The sequence below is a fragment of the Xenopus tropicalis genome, chromosome 4 (assembly GCF_000004195.4).
Source record: "Xenopus tropicalis strain Nigerian chromosome 4, UCB_Xtro_10.0, whole genome shotgun sequence".
NCBI lineage: Eukaryota > Metazoa > Chordata > Amphibia > Anura > Pipidae > Xenopus > Xenopus tropicalis.
In genome coordinates, this window is record NC_030680.2 from 24841827 (window position 1) to 24868417 (window position 26591).

Below are 26591 nucleotides of genomic sequence, written 5' to 3' on the forward strand. Positions count from 1 at the left end.
GCAGCGGCTCTGTGTTGCTTTAGAAAAGGTGTCCGTCTGGGAACGTCAAGCTCGGACTGAAGGTTCCGCCTGTCACAGGAAACGCACTGCAGTGACAGAGACAGAGAAGGCCGAGTGTTTGCGCTACCGGGCAGTAAGGGCTCATTGCCTACACTGTGCCCGGTCAGAGCGATATGGAGGAGTTTGTGGAGAAGCAGCTGGAGCTCCTGAGGGAAGAGAGAGAGGCAGAGATCCAAGAGACAAGGTGGGGGATTTCTTATGGCGCTGCCCTCTTACTTACAGGGACCCAGCCTGCGCCCTGCTGATCTGTAGTGTTGTACTACTCCCAGGACCCTGTAAAGCCTGCTACATGCAGGGTTGTGTCTTTAGCTGAAATGCAGGCCCTTAGCTGGGAATAGTGGCTCTGTGAGTGGGAGGGGAGGAGCTGCAACTCCTCAATACTTTACATATCTTTCTTTTGGGGAACAAATCTACTATTTCAGCTCAGGAAATAGCCATGTCTGCTAACAGCTATTTCTGAAGCACACAAAGAATACAAATATAATTACATATCTGTGCTATAGATATACATCTCTCTCTCTCTCTCTCTCTCTCTCTCTCTATATATATATATATAGAAACATTGTTGTAGCAGTCACCCTGCTATAAATCCAGGGATACTCAAATAAGCAAATAATAATTGTCTTCAGGCCAGACCCTTTAGTTTATAGTTCTAAGGATAGTTAGGACAGCAAATTAAACATTCTCTCCAAATCTCAAGCCCCTCTGTTTAATAGCCACTAATCTGACTGCTTATTTATATTACAGAATGGGGGCTCTAGATGACTGTAGGCAAATCCTATTGCTGCTTGCGTTAGAGTGGTAGCACTGGAATTTTCTTATTTCTGTTAACAAAGAATGTACATCCAGAACAGTGTATTTTCTGTTTTTTTAGTTCAGGTTTTCCCTAACTTATAGCAAGGTTATAGGTATACACAAACTTAGTGTAACAGTCACCCCACTATAGTTCCAAGGGTATGCAGATTGGTTACTCTCACCCCAGTTAGGCTATTTGAAAAGCTATGGCTTTTCAAATGTTAGGGCTTACACCCATCCACTGCTTAGGAGGGTGGGACCTAGGGACCATGGAGCATATAGTCACCTCTGTCATTTTGGTATGTTTTTTTCTTAGTAGGTTCTCATCTATGGTTCTAAGCCAACATTTACCTCCCAGTATTCTCCACAGCTACTTTTAGCCTGGCACATTTCCTGGCATATTTTGTAATCCACCTAGCTCTGCTTTCACCACAGAGCCTATCAGAACCTTTCCAGTAGTGATGTGTGGGCTGGTGGGTTTGGACCGGCCTAGCAGGTCACAGAATATAGCCTAAAGACCATTAAAGGAAAAGTAACACTAAAATGTTTTAAGTGAAAAAGCTATTCTACCCTGCACCAATAACTGCCCTATCCTGCAAACCACTTAGTATTTTGAATGTTTTAATAGAAAATACTTGCTAAATCTTGGCTTCCTGTCAATTGAACTACGGCGATACGGCAAAGGAAGGAGCAGCATCCACTATGCAACGATCGATTGATCGAGCCTAGCCTGACTCCTTCCTATACAGAAGGAAGGCTAGGCTCGATTAATCAATCGTCGCAGGATAGGACAGTTATTGGTGCAGGCTAGAATAGCTTCTTTACTAAACATTTTGGTGTTACTTTTCCTTTAACATGGCCTTAGCATGAATGCCAATAAAATAAAACAAAAAAATAAAATAACCTGAATGGTATTCCTGAGCTCTGAAGTCTGTTGTCTTTGCAGAACATGGCGGGAAAACATCTCTTTAAAAGAACTGCAACGTAGAGGAGTGTGCCTTTTGAAGCTGCAGGTAGCCAACCAAAGGACAGGGTTGTACGGACGGCTGCTTGTCACTTTTACACCCAGGAAATATGACTCTGAAGCAATTCTCCCAAGTAACAGCTTTGGCCCAGGTTTGTATCAAAAGAGTTTGCTGGCAGACCATGGACCCTACTCACTAGCAAAATTGTGGAATAACCAGTAGCAACCAATCCACTATTTTTTTTAATTGGTTTTAAAGAAAATATCGACTTCATTATCATTAACGAGTAAAGTTTGCGTTTGTGCATCAGATCATTGTAAAAATATAGTAAAGCTGAGTAGGTTTAGGGGAAACTTTTATAAAAGTCATTTTTTTGTGTTTGGGTAGGAAAGTATAACCAAATGGTAAAGTCCTCCCTCTTTTCTTTCACAAAGCAGCAGTTTGGTCTTGCTTTATGGATGATATCTAGCTATCTTTATAACAAAGGTTTCAGACCACAGTGGCCTAAGAAATGTTTCACTCACTCACTCACAGATTTATTGGTGTTTTCTTCTCAGCCCCCATGCTACTTCCTCCCCTACTTCTCACCAGCCTTACATCTTTGTCACTTAATAAATTTATTCCAACACCTGCACTGGCTTTTCAGACTGAGTGAACACAGCCCCTGCTTTTCTCCACAATATGCTAGCTACACACATATATGTAGCTAGCATTCACCCATATAATATTTCTGCTTTCCTTACATATTGTTTACTGTACCCTTTTGTGATACATTTGAATTAAGTATAGAGATGTAGACATAATCAAATTGCATGTTTACTAACTTGTATCTCTCTGTTGCAGGGGATATTGTGGGACTGTATGAAGCAAGTAGCCCAAATGAACAGCTTGCTACAGGGATTGTGGCCGGTGTTACACAAAAGGTTGTTAATGTGGCTTTTGATGAATCCAGCAATGATTCGTTAAATCTGGGGACCGAGTGTACCTACCGACTCCTGAAATTAGCCAACGATGTGACCTACAAAAGAATAAAAAGGTAAGTTGATGCTGGAAAGTTGTGTTTGTATATATTAATGTATTTCCCTGTACAGGTATAAGATCCGTTGTCTGGAAACCCATTATCCATGATCTTCCATAGACTCCATTTTAAACAAAGTATTCCAATTTTTAAAAATGATTTCCTTTTTCTCTGTTGTATTAAAAAAGTACCTTGTACTTGATCCAAATTAAGATATAATTAATCCTTATTGGATGTAAAACAATACTATTGGGTTTATTTAATGTTTAAATTATTATTTAGTAAATGTAAATCATGGAGATCCAAACTACAGAAAGATCCCTTATCCCAAGCATTCTAAGAATTATATATTTTTCTGATTAAGAGCTGTTGCAGTGGTCAAAACAGTATAAAAGAAATGCAATACTAAGATTGAACTTAGAGATGTTAATGGTACACCCCATAAGTGCTGCTGACAGAATATATTTATATTGGTAATAAATGATTAACATTTGATCTGCCATTTGTTCATAGAGCTTTGACCGCATTGGGCCAGTACCGCAGTGGACAAGCATCTAGTCTCATTGATGTCCTCTTCTGCTCATCTGAACCCAGTCACTCCGTGCAAAAAAGTAAGACCTGATTTTGCTTGAATATTTTTCACATATCTATAAAAACAACAATTGTTACATAGTAATTTCAACTTTAGTTAATACAGAGAAAGGCAAATGTATGATTCCAGGAGGGCACCTGTCAATTAAAAACATTTCCCAAATACAAAATGGTGCAGAGAGATGTTACAAAAACTAGATGAAAACTCTGTTATTACACTACTGCCACAACACAGACAATTTTTGTCATTTCCCATCTAAAACTAAATAATTGAGGTAAAGTTAATTATTGTGCTCCTCTGAGCATTTTTGCAGTTTACAGTCATTTTCTGTTTTTAATGGTTTCTGAGATATTAATTGTAAACTGCTAATATCAGACTTTCACCTTAACCACTCATTGAAGGCCAATGGAGTGTCAATGACCCTATATATGCACTTTCTAAAAACGTCTTTGTTTAGTTTCAGAAAGAGCTGTTGAGCCAAAATCCTGATATGAGCAGTATAAAATTGCTATTATCCCAGAGACCAGTAAAAACATAAATGTAATGTCAATTTGAAAAGTGTTTAGAAAAACCCTCTCAGTCAATTATTTGTTTTTTGGTTTCAGTCCCCATTATGGAGGCCTGATCATATTGTAAATTACTTGTTATGAAGCCCCCCATATGTAATAAACAGGTATAAAATAGCCCAAAAGAACTTTCCCAAGCCTCTCAGTGACAACTTTCTGGTGATGTCATGTGACCAGTAAATGCTAGCTGCTGATTGGTTGCCGTGGTTTCCTCGACCAAAAACACACTTTGCATATTTTTGCAAGAAAATGACAACTAAATCTTGCATATTGCATATTTTTGAGGAAAATGACAACTAAATCTTAATTTTTAATGGTTTTAGGACAGGTGGAGTTTTTCAATTTGTCCTTGGATGATTCACAGAAAGAAGCTGTGAGTTTTTCTCTCAATCAGAGAGAGGTTGCTGTTATTCATGGTCCACCGGGTACGGGAAAAACCACCACAGTGGTAGAAATTATTCTTCAAGCTGTGAAGGAAGGACTGAAGGTGAGTGGAGTCTATTCAGGTTATTAAAGGAGAAGGAAAGGTAAAAACTAAGTAAGCTTTATCAGAAAGGTCCGTGTAAATACAGCTTTAGCACTCACAGAAATGCTGCACTAAGTCCTCTATCAAAAGAAACACCAGACTTCCTCTCTTTTAGAAAAATACTTCATTCCAGGTGCCTGAATCTGCACAGTTCTGTCCTCTCTCTCTCTTTCCCTTCTCCTACTCCCCCCCTCCCATAACAATTCACCCCCCCTCTCATCAGAATGTCTGATCTGAGCTACTAGAGCTTCAGCAGGAAGCTACTGAGACCGAGCTAAAATGGCAGCTGCTATCTTAAGCAAACAGATGGAGCTTCTAGGGCTGTTTACTCAGGTATGGTAGAGCTTCCTGCGGATTAAATATAGCTTTCTAGGTGGCACTGATGTGGCAAATCTACTGGCATTAAAATGCCAAAATGACTTTCCTTTTCATTTAAGGATATAAGGTAGGGATCCCCAACCTTTCTTACTCGTGAGCCACAGTCAAATGTTAAAAGACTTGGTGACAAGCGCCATAAAGGTTCACGGAGGTGCCAAATTAGGGCTAAGATTGGCTATTAGGGGCCTCTATGCACACTATCAGCTTACAGGGGACTTTATTTGGTAGTAAATCTTGTTTTTACTCAACCAAAACTTGCCCCCAAGTAAGGAATTCAAAAATAACTACTTGGTTTGGGGGCACTGCCGGTGAGCCCCTCTGTGTATGGGCAGCTTTAGGGCTTGACAGCTGACGGTTAAATTCAATTCATTTTAGTTAGTTTCCATACTGTACTATGGGAGGAGGCAGCACAGGGTTATATGATTATCTGCTTTGAATGGACTCGATTTTCTTTCCGAAGGTCCTCTGCTGTGCCCCTTCAAATGTTGCTGTAGACAATCTGGTGGAACGCTTGTCTGTTTTTAAAGAGAAGATCTTGCGTCTGGGTCACCCAGCTCGTCTGCTGGAGTCCTTACAGCATCACTCCCTGGATGCCGTGCTGGCACGAAGCGACAATGCACAGATTGTGGCTGACATAAGGAGAGATATTGACCAAACCTTTGTAAGTCACATGTAAGACTGCAGTATAATAGGGTATTAGAATAACAGCTGGATGGGCCAAAGAGCAATTAGTACATAACCCCTGCCTTTTGGAAACCACAACTCTCATCCTCCTAATGCAGTATTTTAGAATTGTGGTCAGCAGCACTTTAGGGCTGCTCTTACTTTGGATTATAGTTTTTATATATAAAATGTCATAATATGATAATATTAATATAGGATACACATATTAATATAGCAAGTATGCTCTAAGGCTAAAGACATATGGGGAATAAGAAAAATAAATATGCTAGAGTGCTCTGCTGGTTGCCTTTATATTTTTAAGGGTAATTTTCCTGGTCTTCAGCCTATGAGTTAATTCTATATGCAGGAGACTAATCAAGTTATAAGCCTCCCTGCCTCGGCTGTATTCCCTTGCTAAATAGTGCCTTGGTGTGATCTGTCTCCTTGAACACCAACTGAGGTAAGCAGGGCCACCATAAGTGGTACAGGGAGGAGTAACATAGTAAGTTGGGTTGAAAAAAGACCTACGTCCATCACGTTCAACCATAATGCCTATATATAACCTGCCTAACTACTAGTTGATCCAGAGGAAAAAATTCCTTCCTGACTCCAAGATGGCAATCGGACCAGTCCCTGGATCAACTTGTACTAAGAGCTGTCTTCCATAACCCTGTATTCCCTCACTTGCTAAGAATCCATCCAGCCCCTTCTTAAAGTTATATAATGTATCAGCCAGCACAACTGATTCGGGGAGGGAATTCCACAACTTCACAGCTCCGAATATTTAAATGGAACCTCCCTTCTTCTAAACGGAGTGGGTGCCCTCGTGTCCGTTGGAAGGACCTACTGGTAAATTAAACATTAGAAAGGTTATTATATGATCCCCTTATATATTTATACATAGTTATCATGTCACCTCTTAAGCGCCTCTTCTCCAGTGTAAACAGACCCAACTTGGCCAGTCTTTCTTCATAACTGAGACTTTCCATACCCTTTAGTACTAAGGGGAACATAGTTAAATCAGGAGGGCAGTACCTTAGTAAAAGTCTTTGGGCTTCTCGTGAAATGTGTTTGGCTAGGGTGAACTGGGAGATGAGTTTGAGCAGACCAGGAGCCAAAATGGGTGGAGCGGGGCCAAGTAAGCTTATGGGTCCCACCATTTCTCACTCCAACCCTGGAGGTGAGGTGCTTATGACACATCCTGCTGGCTCCAAATAAGCAGCTATCTATGAAAACTTTCAGTGTTTTCAGGTGACAATTGCTTGCTTGGGGTACAAGACCAGTAAAACAACTTAGCCACGCTAAAAAGGAATTATAATTTCTTATGTACAGGTATGGGTTACTTGGACTTTAAATAGACATTACAGTAGAGCTTTTTTAGAGACTCTTTCCATGTAGGTATTTTCCATGATACAGAATTTTTAGAATTATTCGAACTCCCCACAGGGAATCACAAATTACTTTGTACTTGGCTATGCTAAAAATGCGTTGGCTCGCAGTTTCCATCTCGCTCTGTGTTTTGTAACTGTGCAATGGCAGTTATCTATCATTATCTTTTGTATATGGAATTGAAGAATGATATTTTTAGCATCTTATTAAATCATTTCAATTGCTTTTTATTTGAAAGGCTAAAATGAAAAAGCTGCACGGCAAGCAAGAGAAAAGCGGGTACAGAACGGAAATTAAAGCTCTAAGAAAAGAACTGAAAGAGAGAGAAGAAGCTGCCATGGTGGAGACATTAAAAAGGGCCAATGTTATCCTTGCGACAAACACAGGTCAGTCCCTGTGACCTGTGTCACTCCATACCTCTGCATGATGCCATTACATTAAGAGATAAGTCTGACTTTGGCAATGATTTCCTGAGAAATTGAAGCTCAGACACTCACAGTATGAATCATATGGCACTTGTGTGAACTGCAAGGAATATTAATAGAAACAGTGTCAGGAGCAGGTGCTGCTACATCTCTGGATTTCGTGCCTCCTCATTAACTGCCAATGCTTGTCAGAGCTTTATTATTTTCATTAAGTTGTTTGTCTTTAACTATGGAAATGATCGCTAATGATCTTTTAAAGGAAAATGTTCTCTCTTTTACCAAGACACCCGTGAAAGACCCACTGTACTGTCTTTCATAAAAATGAGACTTAACTTGAGCGATAAAAACATAATTTTGCATTTGCCAAGGTCTCACCTTTAATATACAGTGTAGTTTTGGGCTCCAGTCCTTAAGAAGGATATTAATGAGCTGGAGAGAGTGCAAAGACTGTAACTAAACTGGTAAAGGAAATGGAAGATTTAAACTATGAGGTTAGACTGTGAAGGTTGTTTTTTCTGGAGAAAACTGCAAGTGAAATTGATTACGCTTTACAAGTACATTAGAGGGTATAGTTGGCAGATTGTAGGGGATCCTTTTTGCCATAGAAAATAACGAGAGGCGACCCCTTTAGACTTTAACTGAATATGAAGTGGCAAAGGTGGTTTTCACGGTGAGGGCAGTGAGATTGTGAAATTCCCTGGCAGGTTGTAATGTGATGGCAGATTCTGTTAATGCCTATAAGAGGGGCCTGGATGATTTCTTGAACAGGCATAGTATCCAAGGCTATTGTGATACTAAAATCTACAATTAGTATAGGCATTGGTATATATAGTTTATATATGTCAGTGTATAGATAGGTCAGTATAAGTGTGTGTATATATGCGGTGGGGTTTGTTTAGACTTGGTGGACTTTGGTCTTTTTTTCAACCCAAATTAACTATGTTGTGAAGGTGCTAATAATTGATTTGTCTTTTGTGACTCTTTTCTTTTCCTTGATTGGAATTTTTTCCAATACATAGGCATACCTTTGAGATAGCATACGAGCTTAGGATACACAGTCTGCTTATGGTAGAAGGTGCCAGGTACAGTAGCCCCACTTATTTATGTAGCTACAGTTGGGAACCCATGTTTCATCATGGATATCCAACTGGAGTACCACAGGCCAGATGTAGCCAGTTTTTCATGGTCTCGCAATCTTCTCAAAGGCTCCACAGACTTAGTTTATGACATCATCATTTAAATAATAAGGCCCTCAAACATTGATAAATTTGTAGCCGGCTACATGGAAAAGTAGCACAGCGCTGATCTAGATGGTAATTGGGGAAGTTTATTTTCACCAGGTGCTTCACTGGACGGCCCGCTGAAATTGCTTCCGGAAGATTATTTTGACCTAGTGGTGATTGATGAGTGTGCCCAAGCATTAGAAGCAAGCTGCTGGATATCCCTACTGCAGGCTAAGAAGTGTATTTTGGCTGGAGATCATAAGCAACTACCTCCTACTATAATCTCGCACAAGTAAGAGTCTGGCAATCGCATTAGCAAAGGGTTCTGTTTGTGTTTATTTTAACTTGGTATACACTGATTTCACTTTTTTGGGATTTGGCTGAATCCGAACCCTAACTTGCATGTGCAAATAAGGACATTTTGCTTGTTCCATTTAGATAATTGTGTTTTTCATTTATACAGAGCCGCAGCCAATGGCTTGTCTCTTAGCCTGATGGAGCGCGTAACTGAGAAGTATGGGGAGAAAGTTGTGAAAATGCTGACCGTTCAGTACCGTATGCATCAGTCTATAATGCAGTGGGCCTCAGAAGCACTGTACGGAGGGCGACTTACTGCTCATTCCTCAGTTTCACAACATTTATTGAAGTAAGTTAAATGATCTTGTTCATGCCTAAGCGTGATGTGCTTCCAACATACAGTGGCTTGCAAAAGTATTCGGCCCCCTTGAACTTTTCCACATTTTGTCACATTACAGCCACAAACATGAATCAATTTTATTGGAATTCCACGTGAAAGACCAATACAAAGTGGAGTACACGTGAGAAGTGGAACGAAAATCATACATGATTCCAAACATTTTTTACAAATAAATAACTGCAAATTGGGGTGTGCGTAATTATTCAGCCCCCTGAGTCAATACTTTGTAGAACCACCTTTTGCTGCAATTACAGCTGCCAGTCTTTTAGGGTATGTCTCTACCAGCTTTGCACATCTAGAGACTGAAATCCTTGCCCATTCTTCTTTGCAAAACAGCTCCAGCTCAGTCAGATTAGATGGACAGTGTTTGTGAACAGCAGTTTTCAGATCTTCCAACAGATTCTCCATTGGATTTAGATCTGGACTTTGACTGGACCACTATAAGATCCGCTCGCTTGGCGATGTCGCCAAGCGAGCAGATCTTCACCCGATATCCCCACCTACGGGTGGGCGATATCGGGCAGCAAGTATCTTAAAAAAAAATAATCCCTGGGACCAAACGATCAGATTACATTTGTGGTTATGGGGCAGTCGGTTCGGGGACCGCATCAACGAGCCGATGCGGTCCCCGATCCGACCGGATTTTCTAACCTGGCCGATCGAGATCTGGCCAATTTCAGGCCAGATATCGGTCGGCCAGGCCGCTCTGTTCTGCCCATACACGGGCCGATTAGCTGCTGAATCGGTCCAAGGGACCGATATCGGCAGCTATAGTCGGCCCTTGTATGGGGACCTTAACACGTGGATATGTTTTGTTTTAAACCATTCCATTGTTGCCCTGGCTTTATGTTTAGGGTCGTTGTCCTGCTGGAAGGCAAACCTCCGCCTCAGTCTCAAGTCTTTTGCAAACTCCAAGAGATTTTCCTCCAAGATTGCCGTGTATTTGGCTCCATACATCTTCCCATCAACTATGACCAGCTTCCCTGTCCCTGCTGAAGAGAAGCCCCCCCAGAGCATGATGCTGCCACCACCATATTTGACAGTGGGGATGGTGTGTTCAGAGTGATGTGCAGTGTTAGTTTTCCGCCACACATAGCGTTTTGCATTTTGGCCAAAAAGTTCCATTTTGGTCTCATCTGACCAGAGCACCTTCTTCCACATGTTTGCTGTGTCCCCCACATGGCTTGTGGCAAACTGCAAACGGGACTTCTTATGGTCTTCTGTTAACAATGGCTTTCTTCTTGCCACTCTTCCATAAAGGCCAACTTTGTGCAGTGCACGACTAATAGTTGTCCTATGGACAGATTCCCCCACCTGAGCTGTAGATCTCTGCAGCTCATCCAGAGTCACCATGGGCCTCTTGGCTGCATTTCTGATCAGCGCTCTCCTTGTTTAGGTGGACGGCCTTGTCTTGGTAGGTTTACAGTTGTGCCATACTCCTTCCATTTCTGAATGATCGCTTGAACAGTGCTCCGTGGGATGTTCAAGGCTTTGGAAATCTTTTTGTAGCCTAAGCCTGCTTTAAATGTCTCAATAACTTTATCCCTGACCTGTCTGGTGTGTTCTTTGGACTTCATGGTGTTGTTGCTCCCAATATTCGCTTAAACAACCTCTGAGGCCGTCACAGAGCAGCTGTATTTGTACTGACATTAGATTACACACAGGTGCACTCTATTTAGTCATTAGCACTCATCAGGCAATGTCTATGGGCAACTGACTGCACTCAGACCAAAGGGGGCTGAATAATTACACACACCCCACTTTGCAGTTATTTATTTGTAAAAAATGTTTGGAATCATGTATGATTTTCGTTCCACTTCTCACGTGTACATCACTTTGTATTGGTCTTTCACGTGGAATTCCAATAAAATTGATTCATGTTTGTGGCTGTAATGTGACAAAATGTGGAAAAGTTCAAGGGGGCCGAATACTTTTGCAAGCCACTGTAGAAGACAAAGCAACTCTTTAGGCTTCAATTATGAGAGCAGCGCTATGTGTAAAGAGCGATGTTCAGACACAACTCACTGTAATGCACCATTTTTTTCCACTGCAATGAATGCTTATTCAGATACAGAAATCTGAATAAGCCTTGCATTGAGCTATGTAGGAACCAAAAACCATGACTAGTGAGTCCCTTTTTTTAATGGGATGTTTGGAGCCAACGCATAACATGTAGACAGGAACATTATGAGCCTGTTTTACCTGTCTGCATGTTTTCTTCTTTATATATACTGGATGTGATGGGTCATGGCGCCAACTTTAAGGGTTGGGACAGCATCACCATTTATTCCCATTATGAAAGACCCTGAATATTTTTAGACATAAATATTCTGTTTCTTGCCTCTTCCTTGGTTGATGTGTTCTTTTTAAAAACCCCATGCACAAGCAGGTAGTTACTCAAACTGGCATATGAATGGCTTTAACATAGGGCCAGTACTCAGTCCTGAATGATTTCAGACTGGGCCTCATTGGGATATTTACTAAGCAGGGAAGATATTCCAGGCAGCTGTATGTGTGTTGTCGACAACTGTGCTACATGGACCCACTGTGAGATATCTTCTCCCAGGACTGAACTGCTGTCTTCTCTGAATCTTCTAGGGATTTACCAGGAGTTTCTGTAACTGAGGAGACCAGTATCCCTTTACTGCTCATTGACACTGCTCACTGTGGCCTCTTTGAAATGGAAGTAGAAGATGAGCAATCCAAAGGAAATCCAGGTAGATATCAAATCCATCTTGGGTAAATCACATAGAAAAAAGGCAGGCACTCCAGGATTTCGGTGAAAAAAAGGTAGTTGCTCACGAAAAAATGAAGTAAAATCATAGAAAAGTTTATTAAGCTAACACATGGTACAAATAGCCTTACGCGTTTCGTACCTCACGGTACTTAATCATAGGCTGAATGAAAAGTTACATACAGGGGATATTTAAAGCATGAAAGGCCAATAGCTGTACAGATGTAAATAACCAATCAGATCACTAGGTTAATTAGGTAAATGGCACAATGTTAGAATAAAACAAAAAAGCACACATGTGTTAGAGTAAATGTATGTCCTAAGTATATATTTTGAAAAATACTCATAAATTAATGCATTATATGGTATATAATATAGATTTATACCAATTTTTGTTGAATATAGAAAAGCCAGATAGAAAATACCCTATAGAATTTATAAGCAGATTTCACTAGTAGAAAACATTCAAACATAACATGATACATCATATTCAAAGTTTAAGCCCTCTGGCTGTCTAGTATTGAGAAAAAAGATCCATTTAGTTTCTTTTCTTATAAGGGTTTTGACAATATTACCTCCTCTAGGGCTCGGAAGTACTTTGTCAATACCTGTAACGGAAAGGCAAGAAGAAGGATCAGCATGGCGAATATTTGTATTTGTAGAAATAACAACTCCCTGCCTATTGTGGCCAGTGGGTGTGACCACATGGCAGTAATTACGGGGCCCCTACTACATTAGCCACCTTTTAACATTCATTTTTTAAGCTTTTGTGTACAAACTCAATACTAAAAGCAAATTTTTTTTACAGCAGCATTTTCATTCTTACAAAGTAGTTACTGATCACGTCCGAGGTGTCAAACAGGGAGCCAATTAGATTTGTTTCCTGGCTGCAGGGGACTTTCCATTTTGTAAAAGCTGTCACTATTGATAATAGCGCATGTAATTCAATATACTGGCCAATAAACTACATTGATAAAATGCCCACCAGTTGCCCCTAAAAGCTACTGTCTCTTAATGGGCCAGCTGCCAAAAATAGCAACACACATTGTCAACAGTTGGAAGCCTTAAGGTGGCCATACACGGACCGATTTTTTACTTACAAACGACCGATTCCCGAACGATCCGATGCTATCGTTAAGTTATCGTATAGTTGGTGGTGTACGAACGATCGTCGGCCCACTAAACGAGCCGACATTATCGTCCCCAAAATCGATCGGCCAGGGTTTAAAGAATTTTTGGTCGTTTAACGATAAAAATCTGCCAGTTGGTGTGAGTGTCAGCACCATTTGTCTTTCAACGATTGTTCTCTGCGCATGTCACGATTGCCAGCAACGACATAGATCGTACGTAGATGTACGATCGTAGGTATTTTACGATAATGGCAACGACATCGATCGTACGTAGATGTACGATCGTAGGTATTTTACGATAATGATGCGACAAAATCTTTCCCGAATTATCATTGCCCGTGGATGGCATATCGTATGGGAACTCGATCGCCATACGATCGTTTGTCGATATAATCGTTCATCGCACAACGAGCGAAATCGCTATTATATTGGTGTGTCTGTTGCCAACTTTAGAGTGAAGACACATGGAGCTACTTAGTAGCAGCTACTTGTCATGGCTACTAAACACCAGAAAATACTCTGCCAATACTGAAAATTGCCTCTGCCAAAACACACGTAGAGATAATTAATCAGTAAGTGATCAGCATTGTCTCTTTTAGGGCTCTGGCACACGGGGAGATTAGTCGCCCGCCGCGTCTGCCATCCCACCGGCGACTTACATGTTCGCCGGTGGGATGGCAGGGGGAAGGCAACTCGGGGAGATTAGTCGCCCGCCGCGTCTGCCATCCCACCGGCAACTTACATGTTCGCCGGTGGGATGGCAGGGGGAAGGCAACTCGGGGAGATTAGTCGCCCGCGAACAGGGAGTTTTGCCGCGGGCGACTAATCTCCCCGTGTGCCAGAGCCCTTAGTAGCCACAAGTAGTGCTACTGGTAGCTCTGTGTGTCTTCACCCTTATATTTGGTAAGCAGCTTAGCTTTTTGTTGACCCACGCATCACTACTGTATGCATTGTTATGAAACGAGAGGAAATACAATGGGAAATTAGTACTTATTATTATTATATCCCTTATCTCCATGATATGTAGGTTTGTAAAGGCATTAATATGGCGCCTCACTTTGTAAGTGGTTGGTTCATCTATTTGTACAGTGGTAAGCCGCTGCTGTGGGATGGGCTCTCTGAAAGACAATATCCTAAATGTGTTCTAATTGCCACTGGTCGATTGAGCAAATTGATTCAATTTGAATAACTTTGTTTTTGTACCCCTTTTAAGGTGAAGTCCAACTGGTGGATTTGCACATTCAGGCTCTCACAAAAGCTGGTGTAAAACCACAGGATATTGCGGTTATAGCACCCTATAATCTTCAGGTAGGAATCTTTAAACATTTACAGGGACACTTCAGAGCCAAGTCAATGTGTGTGCGAGCGGCGTCACTTAAAGAGCAACACACTAGGGACATATTTTTTTATATTGTGTAAGCCAACATCACCGACGATGTTGGCCATAGCAACCAATCAGCTCTTTGCTTTTGTTTTCTAACTTGTAGGTGACCGTTCAAGTCTAGTTGAAGTGATCACAGGTGATGTTGGCTTACACACTATAATAAATACCGTATGCCCCTTAGAGAATCCTGGAAGTAACACAGCACAGGTTGTTAATTCCAGGGCTGCCTCTTGTACACTGAAGGGGGAAGGGGTATAAGCACAACTACATACATTAGGAAATGAACTTTGTACTTGTACATGCATTCATAAATAAGCCTTCTCAAGCACAAATTGGCTTGCAAAGCAGCTAAACACTAGGGGTTGAGGGATTTAGCGATCAAGAACAGTCTCATACTCATGACTATTCGGTTATTAATGTATGTTTTTCATATCATTCACTTGCCACCTCTCTTGTATTCCAGGTAGATATGTTAAGGCAATGCCTGCGACAAAGGTACCCTGATCTAGAAATTAAATCTGTGGATGGCTTTCAGGGAAGAGAAAAGGAAGCCGTGGTACTGTCATTTGTGAGATCCAACAGTAAAGGTTTGTGCTTATTCGCCTACATTCTTTACATGGCAATTTATAAAGGGCAACCAGACAGTCCTTTGTATTTTCCCTCTGCATTTATGGGCAATACACAGATATTAGCTTTAAATTATTAGATTTTAAATTAATTACAGGCACAATTACACTTGAGTTCTGGGAAGGAATGGTGGGTAACAAATGTTCTTTTTTTCCACTTTGTGTATTGTACACAAAGTGCAAAGAGAACTTACATGCTTTCAGTAAGGATCCAGCTTTAGTTTTGGGGTCTGGACAAATCCCATCACTCTTTGTAAGCTTTGGATTTAGCCAAGTCTAAACCATTAAGTCAAGTACGGGTTCTTTACTTAGCATGTGGCAGAGTGCAAGTTGCAAAAAAGACAGGCGCTGGCCAACATGTTTTCCACCCTTTGTAGCCTGCCCATGCTGAGTGCCCATAAGCACAGGGATTTCTGCTCTGGAATATCCTGCTCTTGTGACACTAAAAGCATGTGCAGTGGACTGACCCTGGTGCCACAGCAGTCTCACTGTGCCCTGAAGATGGTGAAAGGGCAGTCCAGTGGAATCGATCACCAAGTTTTGGCAGCAAGTCTGTATTTCCTTTGGCTCAGGGGCTGCTGTCTTTGGGCTATAGTACAATAGCAAGCCTGTGCCATACAGACAAATTGTTCCTTTCCTACATCTTCACACTATGGAGGGGTTGATATTAGCAGCCATTTGTAATGAGCTTGACTGGAACATCAGCAGTGACCCTACATTTGACCACAGTCATTGCAACAACTAAACAGTAGCTTGCTTAGCCATACTTTTCTGGCTTCTCCGTATAGAGCTCTGCATCAGGTACGGTAACCGCGGAAAACCCAGAAAGTGGTCAGGATTCAGTAACACTTGTCCCCCATTCACGTTGGTGGTCCGCAGGTACCCTGTAGGGGGGATGTGAGTGGGATGTGGGCTGTTGTAGGGCCAAAAAAAAAAAGAAAAAAAGTATCCTTTTTATCTGTATTTGACGATCCGCCCAGATGTGACATTGACATTGTTTTAACGACATCACTTATGTGATCACATGATGCTTGGTGGGGGTAGGTTGGAAAGTTTATTATTTTATTCAGGCTGGTTTGGGTTGGCTTTAGAAGCCATCAGTCTGGGTTTGGACTGGCTGCTTGGTGGATCTGGGTCAACAGTTTATTCTGGTATCTGGAAGAACCTAAAAAACACAGCAATCCCAAAATCTTAAAAATTAATTAATACCACATAATTTGCTGGATCTGGGACACATTGTCTGGTTTCTCCATTCTAATTGGAACTTACGGGCTGAGCAAGTAGAGGAAATGGGAGCATTAATTCCAAAATTCAGGTTCAGATTTTGGTTAAGGGTAAGGGATTCTATACCCTGGGGCCGAGATGGCTCTGGTTGGGTGAAATTGATTTTTGTAAAACGGCACTGCTGTCAATGAATTATTTTGGACCGCAAAAGAAAAGTTTTCCTTTTGAAGTGCTGTGAATCTATTTCTTCTTGAAAATGTCAAACAAAGTATAAGAGCACTATCAGCTAAGGGAAACAAAATGAATGTCACCGTCTGTCGATTTAGCAATCAATCTTCCCTTCCCATCGAGGCACTGGGAAAATGAAAGCAATTTGAGCTGAGACACTTACAAGAGGGTTTCATAATATGTACCGGCGCCCATGCACATCATGATATCCACTCGCACCGCCAAGGGAATAATCATTGCGCTACTCGGAACTGTCAATAAATTCTACTGTAATACTCCTGTGTCTCAATTCTTCAGCCTTTCTATGACAGGCCAAATATTTTTTGGGCACCTAACTTCTTTTTGGCTGGCTTTCCATTGTTCCAATTGGGACAGGAGGAGCACGGCAGATATGGTGCAATAACAGATTAGATTTTCAAACATGCCCAACCGAGGAACTGACCAGCATCCATAGCACATTGATACTGATGGATATTGATGGCAACACCTGCACTTTGTTTCATACGATTTTGTCAGTAGCTATGTGGTTAGCCTTACGTTACATTAAGATCTGTTTGTTTGCCAAAATGATCTTTGCCTGATTTGGTCACCTACATTTAATATTGTTTGACCCCTAGGCCAACATGGCGAAATTGCACTTTGCTTACTGCAGTTGCAGAAGCAACATGTACCCTATTGTTCTTAGTAAATTGCCTCATTCGTCTCCTAAAAGGACCTTTTTCCATATTTTAGACAGAATAAATGGAGTCCCTTTAAATCCTCCTGCGCTGAAGATAATAGCCGCCTCTAAACAAACTCCTCCTGTGATGCCTTTGTGCATATCCCACATTTAATTAACAATGAGAATCTTTATATAAATGGATCAGCAGTGTAATGAGACAAACCACAAGCTGAACTGTGAGTGGCGCCAGGCACTGTGCGACAAGTTCTTGTGTGTGTGTGTGTGTATCTGTACTCAATACTAGGGAAAACCCTGTTCCTTCTCCTTGATTTGCCTTTCAATCATTAGTATGACCGGGTGTATATTGTATCATGGAACTGATGACACCTGGTGACATGCCAAAGGATGGCATAGCTCAAAAATTCAGCCTTGAAACTAAAAGGGTTAAAAAGGGGGGAGGATTGTAAGTTTCTGTTTATCTCCTCTATTCCGGTAAGGCTGGGATACAAGAGCAGTAATGGAACTTTCTATGCATATTTCATAAGAATACAGGCCACTTATTCCTGAGGGCAAACTGTGTGTCCTTGTTCATGCTCTGACAACTAGAATTCTGTAAGTTGTGCATGATTTTCAGGGAGGCAGATATGATTAACTGGTTTCCACCTCTAAAGTTTACTTTGCCCTTTTCTCTGTGCATTAAGGAAAGGGCAAAACCCTCTAAGACTGGAGCACCAATGTAAGCAGTGTCTCCATCCTATAAGGATTTTTCCTCACTCCCAAGCCAAAAATCACGCCTGCTCCTTGCTTCTCCCAACATCACACCTGTTCTACTTGCTTCTCCCAACATCACACCTACTCTCCTTGCTTCTCCCAACATCACGCCTGCTCTCCTTTCTTCTCCCAACATCTCCCCTGCTCTCCTTGCTTCTCCCAACATCATGCCTGCTCTCCTTTCTTTTCCCAACATCTCCCCTGCTCTTCTTGCTTCTCCCAACATCACGCCTGCTCTCCTTTCTTTTCCCAACCTCACGGCTGCTCTCCTTGCTTCTCCCAACCTCAAGGCTGCTCTCCTTGCTTCTCCCAACCTCACGGCTGCTCTCCTTGCTTCTCCCAACCTCACGGCTGCTCTCCTTGCTTCTCCCAACCTCACGGCTGCTCTCCTTGCTTCTCCCAGCATCACGTCTGCTCTCCTTGCTTCTCCCAACATCACGCCTGCTCTCCTTGCTTCTCCAAATAACATGCCTGCTCTCCTTGCTTCTCTCAGCATCACGCCTGCTCTCCTTGCTTCTCCCTACCTCAAGCCTCCTCTACTCGCTCCTCTTCTCCCTACTTAGCTGTGCTGGACTCTTATCATGCCATCTTTTGTGGCTGCTGCATTCTCTGTGAAGGCAGGGCAAAGACCTCATAGGTTGGAGCACCAATGCAGCTCTGATATATAAGTCCCCAAGTCAGATATCACTCCTGCTCTGCTTTACACCACTGCTTGTTTTCTAGTGAGAGTACATTTATATCACGTGTTGCTTGAAAAGGCTTTAACTGATTAAATTAGTAATGTTTGTTTGCTTTTTAGGGGAAGTGGGCTTCCTGGCTGAAGACCGGAGGATAAATGTCGCTGTTACGCGTGCACGCCGCCATGTTGCAGTGATCTGTGACTCCCACACAGTTGGAAACCACCAGTTTCTTAAGGATCTTATAACGTATTTCAGCGAGCATGGAGAAGTCAGGACTGCTTTTGAATACCTTGAAGATATCGTGCCTGAGAAATACTCTCGTGAAAATGGGACTACAGGGAAGCCAGAGACCCAAGCTAAAAAAGCAGTGGGAACCAAGCAAAAAAAGCCGAATACAGGGGGTCCCAGCCACCAAAGTCACGTAGATACCACAAAAACTATCTCCAAAGACAAATTCAAAGCAAGTCCTGCAGTTGGGAAAAATAAGTTGGATCCACATACTGACACTGTTATGGCCAAGGACCATCTCAGAACTATGATTGAAGATTTTTTGAAAGACCCCAATAAAACACAGCTTGTGTTTCCTTCATCTCTTACTTCACACGATAGATTGCAGGTCCATCAGATGGCTGAGGAATTGGGGCTGGCCCACACAAGTACAGGGGATGGCAAGGAGAGATCTATTTCAGTTACCAAACCCAAAGCAATTTCAGCAGATGCTGTATCTTCCCAAACAGATGATTCCGACGCTGGGCCGTGTTCCCAATTACCCAGCCTGGGAAATGAAAGCAGCCAAAAGAAGACAAATTGCAGTCAAAGTTCCAGTAAAGTCGACTTAAAAACATTACATTTGGAAAGACTGCAGAGGGAAAAGGCGAGACTCGAAGAAAGGGTTAGAAATAAGCAGGATAGTTTGAGTCTGAAACCAGCAGCAAAGAAGAAAACAGATGCAAAAGGTACGTAGGTATGTTTTGTTGGTACAGCCATACTGTAGCTTGTGCCCCCGTTGGGCAGAGTCTGTGGCTTCTGTGCTACTAAATCTATCGTTGTATTTAGGTACATGTGAGCGGTACTACTGAGTTTCCTGAGTACTACTGATCATTGTTTGGTGTGTAAATGCCCTGAGGCTGATGGGACATGGGGCATTCCTCTGATGGTGGAAAAGAATCCAAATCTGCCCCGGCACCCACTGATTATAATGGGAACTGCCTAAGAGCAGAGTGGCCTTTCCGGCACTGTTTTTGGTTAAACTGTCCAGGGCAATCTTCCATGTTTTTCTTTTTTAATATTGCACAGTTATCATTGACTTTAAAACAAAATCTCATCTTTAGTCAATGTACTCACTCTCTGGTAAAAGTCCTCTTGGTCTGTGAAGCACTCAGGGGCCATCATTTTCTCAAATATTATTCTGTATTATTATATCTGTATTATTACAGATATATATGTTGTGTGGTCATAGCTTAGCCTTGTCTGATTGCAGTGCTGTTTAAGGAAAAGTTCACTTTAAATTAACTTTTAGTATGATGTAGACCAGTGATCCCTAACTAGTGGCTCGTGAGTAACATGTTGCTCCCCAACCCCTTGGATGTTGCTCCCAGTGGCCTCAAAGCAGGTGCTTATTTTTTAATTTCTGATATGGAGGCTTGGGTGCATAAAAGCCAAGTATAATGCCAAACAGCCTTCTGTAGGCTGCCAGTCCACATAGGGGTTATTAAGTAGCCAATCACAGCTCTTATTGGCACCCCCAGGAACCCTTTTCATGCTTGTGTTGCTCCCCAATACTTTTTCCATTTAAATGTAGCTCACATATAAAAGTTTGGGGATCCCTGATGTAGACATTAAAATTCTGAGACAATTTGCAGTTTTTTTTATTTTGTGGGTTTTTCAATTATTTAGCATTTGTTCAGTCTCTAGTTTGGGATTTCAGAATCCCTGTAGTTGCTAGGGTCTTATTAACCCTATGAACCAGACAGCTGAAGTCTGTAGACCAAGAGAGGCAATGCTTATGTATAAATATTGGACCATTACCCACAGCAACCAACCAATAAGCTTTATACAGACAACTGCAGATAAACCAATGAAAGCAAATAAAGTTATTGCACTTTGTACAGATATTCTTATTTGTTTGTTTAGTGTAAAAAAAACAGAACTAACAACTCCTGTCATTCCTTATTTTCAGGGAAAACCAGCGGGAGTTCCATAGCCTCAAGCACAGACACGGAGAATTTTGATGCCTTAATTGCCGCCACCATGAAAGCAGACAATACCTGCGGCTTTGCTAAATGTAAAACAAGTGTGGTGACGGTGGCGGACTTCTGCGCGCACTGCAATAAGCGCTACTGCTTGAGTCACCATATTCCTGAGGTAAAAAGTCTCTTTCGTTAAAGGAACACACACAAGTAATGAGTTATGAGACCTTAATAAGCAACAGAGTGTACACTTGAATGATCCCTTTATACATGTATAATGTACGATTATACAATCGTACGTTATGCCTGTGTAGTTGGGGTATTAGTCCAATAGCGCAGGGTTTTGCTTAGTCTCCATTAGGGCGGCAGGCAGACTCTGCACCCTGTGTAGGTGAAGGCAATGAACCCTATTTCACATGTTCCTCCAGGGTTCCTGGCCTTTTGGCAGACCGCTTACAGCTTTTGCTAATGGTGAGTTTATATGTTCTAAGTTGACATGTTTTATTTTCTCATTATGCCATGCATAGAGGATTTGAGCATTAAGAATGAGTTGAAGCAGGGCCCTAAAAGGATTTGTGGTGTTAGACCTCTATAAGGTGCAGCTTTTCTATGTAGTTGACTGCATGTCCAGAACTAATCTGGGTATTATTGAGTATCTGTGTGTTGTTGATGGTGTCTAAGCCAATATTTAAGTTTTATAATGTCTTTGGGATCCCCATAATGGCTGACTGGGGTGAATGCCCGTACCATATTGTGCCTGTAGGCATCAGCCTAGTAAGCTGCATAAACTCTGTCTGAAAACATGTTGGTGCTCACCATAGTTTAGCATGGGCTTAAATTATATGAAATACCCAAGTTGTGCAATGAGTGGGTGCAACCATGTTGTATGACTTGGCTAATAAAAGCTCCCTAAAGGACAAGAAAATTACACAAACAGCATAGGGCCTGTGCAGGGGCCCCGCTCCCAAACCACACTCCTACTTGCTGCTCATTACCTGGTACCAAGGGTCGTACAGTGGGGTTGATGACCCTTAAGTCTGGCCGTTTAACTTGCAGTTCCCCAGCTCTCTGGAGGCAATGGCTGACTAAGAACATGCTCAATTGGAAGTGATATCTCCTGACATCAACATGTATGCTTCTGGTTGGCTGCCAGACAGTTAGGAACAGCCAGGCTAATGGCCAGACAAGGGGCCGCCAACCCTGGTGTGGGTGGTGCAGTTCAGGTGTGAGGAAGGGGCTTCTTCAGGTTCTCAATAGAAGTATGCTCTTTTATGACGGCGACTGGAACCTATCAAGGCTGAGCTGTACTTGAGCAGTAGTATCCCTGAGGCTGGAAGCTGCCAGTGCAGGGTTTGCCGTCTCACATAACACATGGGAGATTATAGGGACTGAAGCAGCTGTGCCTCTGTCCCCAAGGAACCCTAATTAAATGACATGAAGTGGAAATCCACTGAATATTATATTTCAGTGCCTCCGAAAAGCTCTTTAGCTCTGCCTTTTAGAATATTGAGGTTGGCGTTTCCTGAAATCACTGCTGTGGTTCTAATGGTGTCTAAATAGCAAGTGTGTTTTTGTGCTTCCCATAATGCCTCTTGTCAGGTTCTGTGTGACCTGAGAACAAATGGTAAAACTGCTCTAACAACTAGGCCCGTGTCTTCTCGAGTAGGTGGGGGGTCCCTGCTGACTGGTTACCCAACAAGCAACAGAAATCACAGAGGGAAATACACACTTATTTAGTAACATAGTGAGCAAGTAGTGCAGTTTAGCACATTTGGACCTTCCATGGCCCAGTCACAGCCCTGGTTTAAATTAGTTGAGAATCTGAGGCACTTTTTGCCACTTTCTAAGGTGGCCGCCTTGACTCGTATGGTATCTGACCAGTTTGGCCATAAGAGCAGATACCTATATGCATGGATAATTCATGGATAGTTATGATTGTTTCCAAACTATTGGAGATATGGCATAATTTTTTTTATGAGCGATGATAGTCCTGATATCAGTGTAAGCAGCCATACCTGCTCAGATTGGCGGGTAGTATGTTGGCTAAGGAGCCTGACCCAATCTGGGTGCATACGCCCAACAAGAGCTGGTACACATTTACCCCAAATGAATTAAAGCTGGAATTGTTGGGTACCCATGGGTTAACCGCAAAAAAGCGGGTTACTTTTTTTTTAGGTATGAGTGGGAATGCAGGTCTTAATATAAGCAAGTTTTACTCCTTTAAACTTTTATTTATTTATTTATTTTTTTGCCCCCACCCACTTCTGATGATGTCATTTCCTGTTTCAGCAGCATCACTTCCTGTTTAATGGTGGTTAGTGGGGCTAGTTTTAGGTTGGGTAAAGGGTCAAAACCGGCAGAAATTCAGGTTACGGGTCTGGGTTTCAAAAACTGGACCCACGCAGTGCACCCAGTTTTTATCTGAAAGAACAATATATAATGTATCATGTGATATTCAGTAAATAAAGACTTGGTTGAGGGTTTGGATATATTAGCAGGGTGCTGTATAGAAATCATTTTCCCCTTGGCAACGTATAGAAAGGGAAGAAGCCATAGAAGGTTCTGTAAGTCCATTCCTATACATTCCTGTAGGTGCGCGGCTCTCCTTACAGCTCTCTGCTCCCCTGGCAGCACCATGAGATGCAAACGCCGCGCTACCAATGTCTCTTCTGTGAAGGACTCCATTCATTTCCTGCGCAGATTATTAGTAATAAAACCCACTTCATACAAAATGGAATTGACTTCCCAGTAAATTCACATTCATGGAGTTATCAGTGTGCAGATCAGCCTTTCTCCTGTTTAATTATTGTATTATCACCGAATAAAAGATCAGCATCGTAATCTCAAGCAGGGCCAGACTGTAATATCTCTCTCCTATACGCTCTGCGGGCACAATGGGGGTCAGCTGTTCTGCTTCTGTCTATACGGGCGCCATTATGTAGTAGTGCTGTACAGGCAAATACCCACAGGTGACGCATGTTTGAGCCAGCGTGACACTACACAATGGGTCTTGGGTGGGTTGAACTCTGTCCTTGCACCTACTTCACCCACCTCATCAATTATTCTTCCTTCTGATGGCAATCACCTATTTTTATACTTGCTTCTGCCCCACCCCCTACCAGTGATATCAAAAGGGGGTTGGTCAGGAGTGACAGCGCGTCCCAGTCAGGTTGGGAAATGGCTATTATGGTGGAGGCCGACTTTCTTTCCACCAGCACTTCACTATTTTGTAGGTTTCAAAGCTCTAGATGTATATCCTTCTATAACCCATAAAGCACACATTACATGCCATACAGCCCATGTGATTTTTGAGAAAGGGATTTTAAGATCAATCCATAAGATCAATCTATGCCATTTATAAACTTTTAAAGGACAAGGAAAGTGAATATGCAAACTGGGAATGGGGTTGTATGTATGGATGTGATAGGCAGGACAGCCTGTTGTCACCCGAACCCCAGAATTCTTTGGGGGGGGCGGGTTTTCCGACCTATGCACTTAACGAGCAAACATTATGTGAAGTGCAGAGATGAACTCGGGCTGAGAACAAGGGTTTTATGGAAACTTTCTATTTTTAAACCACAAGGAATAATATACCAGCATTGGGTATGGGATCTATTAATTTGTTCATCAAGAATTCTATAGGGGGTCATTCACTGACACACCGGACACAAGGCCAATAAGGGGCACAAAAGCTCATTTAAAAGACACTTGTCATCCGTCACGAGTTGCCCTGCAGGCAGTAAGTATAGGGCTTTTGCGGCCAACACTCCCTAAATTTAGGGGACAGTATGGGGCATTCCTACATGCTACACCCCTCAAGTATACAGTGCTGCCAGGCAGAGCTCTATTCATGGGATGGATGCTGATCCATGCACTATAAAGCAGAGCAAAGAGACCAGTGGGCACCATTACTTGCTGGGCAGGGCACAAAGTCCAACATGGCAGATTGCGCCCATTTTTTGCACACTGCCCCGTAGGTAGTAACCCCCTGCTTTGTCTTTTTTTATTTCTCTATCATATATGCTTATCTCCAGTAAATTCTAGGGATAGTTTGCTCTTTTGGGTGACTTTTAGAGCTTAATATTCCTTAAAAGTTGTTTTGAGGTTTGGGGGAAAAGCCCTGATTTTCTGCTTCTGGGTGTTTTTATTGTCACTAATGATATATTTTTTCTGCAGATCCACGGGTGCGGGGAGAAGGCCAAAGCCAATGCCAGAATGAGGATAAGCCGGGAAGGAGTCATTTACTCAGGCAGTGGCTCAAAGGATCACTCGCTAGATCCAACCAAAAAAGCTCATTTACAGAGAAGACTGGATAAGAAAATCAATGATCTGACGAGTCAAAGAAAAGCTAAAAAGAAGGAAAAATAAAGAGTAGTTTTTTTGTAAATAAATGCTATGTATTTATGACTTTTTTTACTTTGTTCTTGTGAATTTCTTATAATGCAAACTTACGACTGTGATTTGTACCTTACTTGTGTACCTGGTTATAAGTGCAGAGCTGACAAAACCAGGTCTCCATTGTTCTTTATTTCACTATGAAGATGACAGAATTTTGTTATTCCATTCACAACTCAACATAACCTTTCAGATCTATAAACAAAATGGCACTGACAAAATGATTGACCCCCTAGACTTAATATTTGGGACAATAGTCTTTGGGAAGAAGAACTGAAATCAAGACCTTCCTATAACCATGAATGAACAGCGGGCGGGGCTTAGGGAACTGTTCCAAACCAATTAATACAGGAAAAGGCTGCATATTATTTAATGTGTATTGCAGTTGGTTGAAATTATGTTTACTTTTCAAAAAGCTTAACTTGTGTTTGGGTGGAGTTCTCCTATAAATAAAAGCTGGTTTACGAGGGCCCTGGAGTCAATGAATAAACATTGCTGAGTGCTCCATTTCAGTAGACCATTCCACATGAATTTGGGTTCCTAGACCTGTAGCTACTTGGGGTAGGCAGAAGAGGCACCTGCAGGGGAGGAGGCGTTAGGTGGGTACCTCTCCAACCTACCCCTAATCCTGGCTCAATTGCCCCCAACGCTGATACCTGTAACTGCACTCTCCCCAGCTAGGGTGCCCGGACATTTTGGCCCATCCTTGTTGGTAGTGACTGGCTCCCCCAACAAATGCAGCTGTGTTCTTTGCAACGAGAGGGAGAACGTTGGTGAAAGCAAGAGGTGCTGTTATATGTGATCTTACTGCCTTGTTAGTGTGACATACCTCTGTTAGGCTAAAGCCGGCCATACACGCACTGATATTGTCATATGAAACCTCGTTTTGTACGATATTCGGTGCGTTTATGGTGGCTCAAAGAGGCGACTGATATCGCAGAAGGCTGTGGATATCGGTCGACTTGTCAGTCAGCCAGGTCACAAGATGGCGCCCGAGCAAAATCTAAGTTCAGGGTTAAATCACCAGGTGGAGGTAGAATCCCTATTGTTTCTACCTCCATATCTGATAATTCAGCCCTGAATGTCAGTGGAGGGTGGGGATGATCTTTCATACGACCATTGCTACGTGTATGGCCACATTTAGGGGTTTATTTTCCTTGGAGTAGCTGTAACTAAACTGACCATTAGCCAGTTATACTGTATTGAACTGTCTGTGTCTGGAAGTTAATGGTTTATCCCCCAGTGAGACCATGGTCCAATCAGCTGATATCC

The 26591-nt window shown here is 42.2% G+C and overlaps 1 protein-coding gene across 1 annotated transcript; it reads left to right on the plus strand.

The window, feature by feature from the left end:
• The first annotated feature begins 106 nt into the window (after positions 1-106).
• On the plus strand, positions 107-25336 carry ighmbp2 (immunoglobulin mu DNA binding protein 2). The gene is made up of 15 exons (XM_004913430.4): positions 107-244; positions 1802-1971; positions 2664-2856; positions 3352-3449; positions 4320-4483; positions 5361-5561; positions 7191-7338; positions 8718-8892; positions 9064-9246; positions 11896-12014; positions 14375-14469; positions 15009-15132; positions 18855-19691; positions 20915-21099; positions 25101-25336. Exons 1-15 carry the CDS (start codon positions 174-176, stop codon positions 25290-25292), a joined length of 2955 nt encoding a protein of 984 aa, XP_004913487.1. The 5' UTR covers positions 107-173; the 3' UTR covers positions 25293-25336.
• The last annotated feature ends 1255 nt before the right edge of the window (positions 25337-26591 follow it).